The sequence below is a fragment of the Salvelinus sp. IW2-2015 genome, unplaced genomic scaffold (genome assembly GCF_002910315.2).
Source record: "Salvelinus sp. IW2-2015 unplaced genomic scaffold, ASM291031v2 Un_scaffold8619, whole genome shotgun sequence".
Lineage (NCBI taxonomy): Eukaryota > Metazoa > Chordata > Actinopteri > Salmoniformes > Salmonidae > Salvelinus > Salvelinus sp. IW2-2015.
This window is the reverse complement of record NW_019949878.1, coordinates 1-4,090: the sequence shown is the minus strand read 5'-3', so window position 1 is coordinate 4,090 and position 4,090 is coordinate 1. Positions and strand designations below refer to the sequence as shown.

Below are 4,090 nucleotides of genomic sequence, written 5' to 3'. Positions count from 1 at the left end.
CCACATCCACTGACACCTCAGAACCGCTACACAGTGCTTAGCCTCTCCATGCACACCTTGGACCCTGGTCACCTCAGGACCTCCGCTGGTCACCTCAGGACCTCCGCTGGCACCTCAGGACCTCCGCTGGTTCACCTCAGGACCTCCGCTGGTCACCTCAGGACCTCCGCTGGTCACCTCAGGACCTCCGCTGGTCACCTCAGGACCTCTGCTACACATCTCAGGAAGGCTCTCAGTGGGTCCGAAATAGGACTAAGCAGACAATGCAGAGCAATGAAAGAGTAAGAACAAAACAGATATGTCCTTTTTCACAAAACATACCACAGACATCCAAAGGCAAAGATTATAGCAGCTTATTTGTTATTGTCTGTTTGAGACAACTCTTGACAACCCAACTCAAAGACATGACCTTTCATTTACGAAACAGGCTTCTTGTCCTTACCTTGGTAGTTCCGCAATCATATCATAGATTTTGGGGTTAGCTGATCTTTGCAGCTCTCCTTCAGCACCCTTTGGGCTTCACCACCTTGCTGAGGACCTTTCCATCTCCAGCAGCCTCTTTCTCCACACTGACCAGGGCAGCGGCACACTGAACATCCACCACATTGTTATTGGAGACTCCTCTGAAGCCTCCTCATTGGTGTGAATGTCAGCAGCCCCAGCGACACTGGCCGGGCACTTGGTCTTGGACTTTTCTCTCAATTAGAGTTTCCTTTGAAGAGGTCTCAGAATGTCCATACAGCTCAGTGAGCTGTAAATGGACAGAGAATACATAACTATCCTATAGCTTTTCACAAAACACACACCAAAACATCCAAAGTTGATGTAATCAATGTAATAATGACCAACTTGAACACCATATTATACACAGAAATGACAAAGAGCTTGACATTTTAATCAAAGAAACAATATGTGCATTGCAGATGGCTCCTATGTCTTACCTCAGTGGCCTGGCATGTCTCATCCTTTAGTGCAAGAAGTTCAACTTCCAACATCTCTTTCAGAAGCTGGATGGCTCCGTTGGGCGCCGTGTCCACGATGACATCGGACATCCTTAATTCATCCTGAACTCTCTGGCAACTGACCAGAGAACTTCTCTGTCTCCTGTAATTCCAGGCCCTCTTTGCATCCCAAGTCTATGTAACAACATAATATGTAATTAACAGACTGTTGATGTATCAGGTGAGACTGGACACTGGTCCATTCATTGAAATGATGGGGAAATGATTAATTTCAACTGATAGCTACGTTTCTTCTGGGTCAAAAAGAGCTTGCTGAGAATCTGAAGTGCTTTACAGTGGGTCTACTGTTTGCTCTACATAGTCCTCACCAATTCAGCTACACAGACCTTCCTCCATCTCTTCCATATCTCTGTCTCACACCTTCATGTGAATATGAAATGTATCAGACTATGTCTGTCTACACTATCAAAACTATTGCTGTCATCTAATATAGTTTTGATACATTCAGGTTATCATTAGCCTTGTCTAATGATGAATATATGTAATTTAGTGTAACTTGAGTTTAACGTTTCGTAGAATTCAAAAATAGTCTGAGAACACTGCACTCACTCCAAGAAGAATACTTTTCCCTGCCAGGAGCCAGGCCTTCATTGGTCTCAGAGGGAGGTCCAGTGGAGCCTTTTCTGGGCTTTCAGCGACAGACTTGCCTTTTGAGCATTTTCTGAATAGAGTCTTCAATTAGTGACTTAACCAGTTAGAATGTGGCGAGCAGAGAGTGATATGAATTGGTTCATGCACGAAACTAACTGCTCCTCCATGGAAAGTGATGAGGCCTTTTTGATTATTTGTTTTTGTTGGCCAAAGCTCTGCAGAAAGAGCAGCGTTACTGAGCACAGAACCCAATACCAGATTGTCTACAGCAGTACATCTGTCTTTTTCAAATTGAATGCTGGAAAAAGTGATCTAAATGGGAAGAATATACATTATACCTTCCTAGAACAACGACATGCAATATAAACAATGAAAGTGCAGATGAGATAAATGAGACCTTAATTATGATGAGAAGCAAGTCATCTTAGATGATCGATAAATTGGTTGTATGCTAAAGATTCGATATGATCAAGTACGTTTTTTCTAAAATGTCGAATGCGTGCAATATCGGTCCTTCTCATTATGGGAAGACCTACTTACCTTACTGAGAACAGGAAAAAAATATGATTTTTTTTTTATTGACTTGAATGAAGAATTCGCGTTTTGCATCGATTATACTGTAGGTGGGTTGTGATTGCGAATAACTTAACCTCTGAGTAATACAACATAGAATTAGGAATTCAAAGTATGTTATTGGACATTGTGACGCACATACGATTATAATCTAGATTCCATTTCTATGGGGACACCGTTCAATGTCAGGGAAGCCCAGTAACCTTATTGGAAATGACACTTAACAAATTCCCCAAAAACAAGCCATTGTAGTAGGCATACACTATAATCAGTGTGTGTATGCTTTTTCAGATGACAGTAACGTTCCTGACTCATGACATTAGTGTCCCATGGCAGGTGGTGTTCATTGGCTTATGAGGTTTTGGTGGTTGGGAGTAAAGGGGAACAAAGTCTATTACACTTGAGTGACTGCTGCATTGAGAATAGCAGCCAGTGTCTGTTTGTTTTTGTGTTTTTTTTACATCCCCAACCCTCTTGTTCTCAATGTATGAAGTGAATKTTGGCCCCTATGTTAATTTTCCTTTTGTGACATTAAGAAAAACATCCACTACCAGTGGATAAATGGGACAATAGTGGCCTCTACTGGATGATAATTAGCTATTTTTTTTAAAWWAWTTKKWWWRGKTTWAAAAAAACAACAACATCTATTTAAAATAGTGATTTATGAAAACTGTAATAATTAAAATAATTGTATCAATACCATAATGTTTAAACGGAAGATATTTCAACATTAATATCTTGATCTGTCACTGTGACGTATCCCCGGAACAGGAAGTAAAACGTGTTGGTTGCAAATTGTTCTGTTAAGAACAACAACAGAAATTGGTGAGAAAGATTCATTTGAATAATTTTATTATAATATTCGCTATGTTTATTTCTTCTTTGTGCATGTTTTAGGGTCTGCTTTCCACAATGTGTGCTCATTGAACGAAATAATCATTGTTTTTATTCATATTCTGTTCAAGASTATCTAACCGTAGTAGCMCGTTTGCTGGTGTGTTGAAATGGATGACTGGGGAAAATCATTTGAACTGTCATCCAACTCGGGCATCCTTCTGGAGTTACGACCTGAAGATCACTTATGTCATGATTTGACCTCGTTTTTTCCAGAGTTCCCAGTTGTCTTGAAAGCACCAACAGTCATGCGCTGATATTTTATTATACACCAGCATTCTGATGTTGTTGACAGTCACTCACTCTCCTCACTTTCCCGTGTAGAAAATGGAGACTCGCTTCACCAGGGGCAAGTCTGCGATTCTAGAGCGCTCGCTCACCAGACCCAAGACTGAGGTCAGCGTGAGCGCATTCGCCCTGCTCTTCTCTGAAATGGTGCAATACTGCCAGAGTCGGGTGTACTCTGTGTCCGAGCTGCAGGCACGCTTGGCAGACTTGGGTCAAGGCGTGGGGGCCAGCCTGCTGGATGTGCTGGTGTTAAGAGAGAAGAATGGAAAAAGGGAAACMAAAGTGTTGAACATACTGCTCTTCATTAAGGCATGACCAAGAGAACTTTGCACATTGTGTGTGATTCACATACTAGACTTTTTCATTAGTGTAATAACAACAAATGTTTGACATTATACTAACATTCACATGACATTAGGCTATAATGTAATACAAATATAGCCTCAGTATACATGGCTCTTGGATGTAGCAGCGACTTRACCTCCACTTCAACAGACCTGGCCTCTGACATAAGCATAAACACAAACAAACCTTCACCTTTCTCTGTCTTCCGTTCCCGCTCGATTCCCCAGGTGTCGGTGTGGAGGGCCCTGTTCGGCAAGGAAGCGGACAAGCTGGAGCAGGCCAACGACGACGACAAGACCTACTATATCATTGAGAAAGAGCCCCTGATCAACGCCTTCATCTCGGTGCCCAAAGAGAACAGCACGCTCAACTGTGCC

General features: G+C 42.1%; 1 protein-coding gene across 1 annotated transcript; it reads left to right on the top strand.

Moving 5' to 3' along the window:
• Positions 1–2,946: 2,946 nt before the first annotated feature.
• LOC112079598 (trafficking protein particle complex subunit 5-like) lies at positions 2,947–4,087 on the top strand (the record flags this gene model as incomplete). The annotated part of the gene is made up of 3 exons (XM_024145500.1): positions 2,947–3,011; positions 3,405–3,677; positions 3,941–4,087. Coding segments are annotated over exons 2-3 (417 nt in total), but the record flags the coding sequence as incomplete, so codon positions are not given.
• Positions 4,088–4,090: the final 3 nt, after the last annotated feature.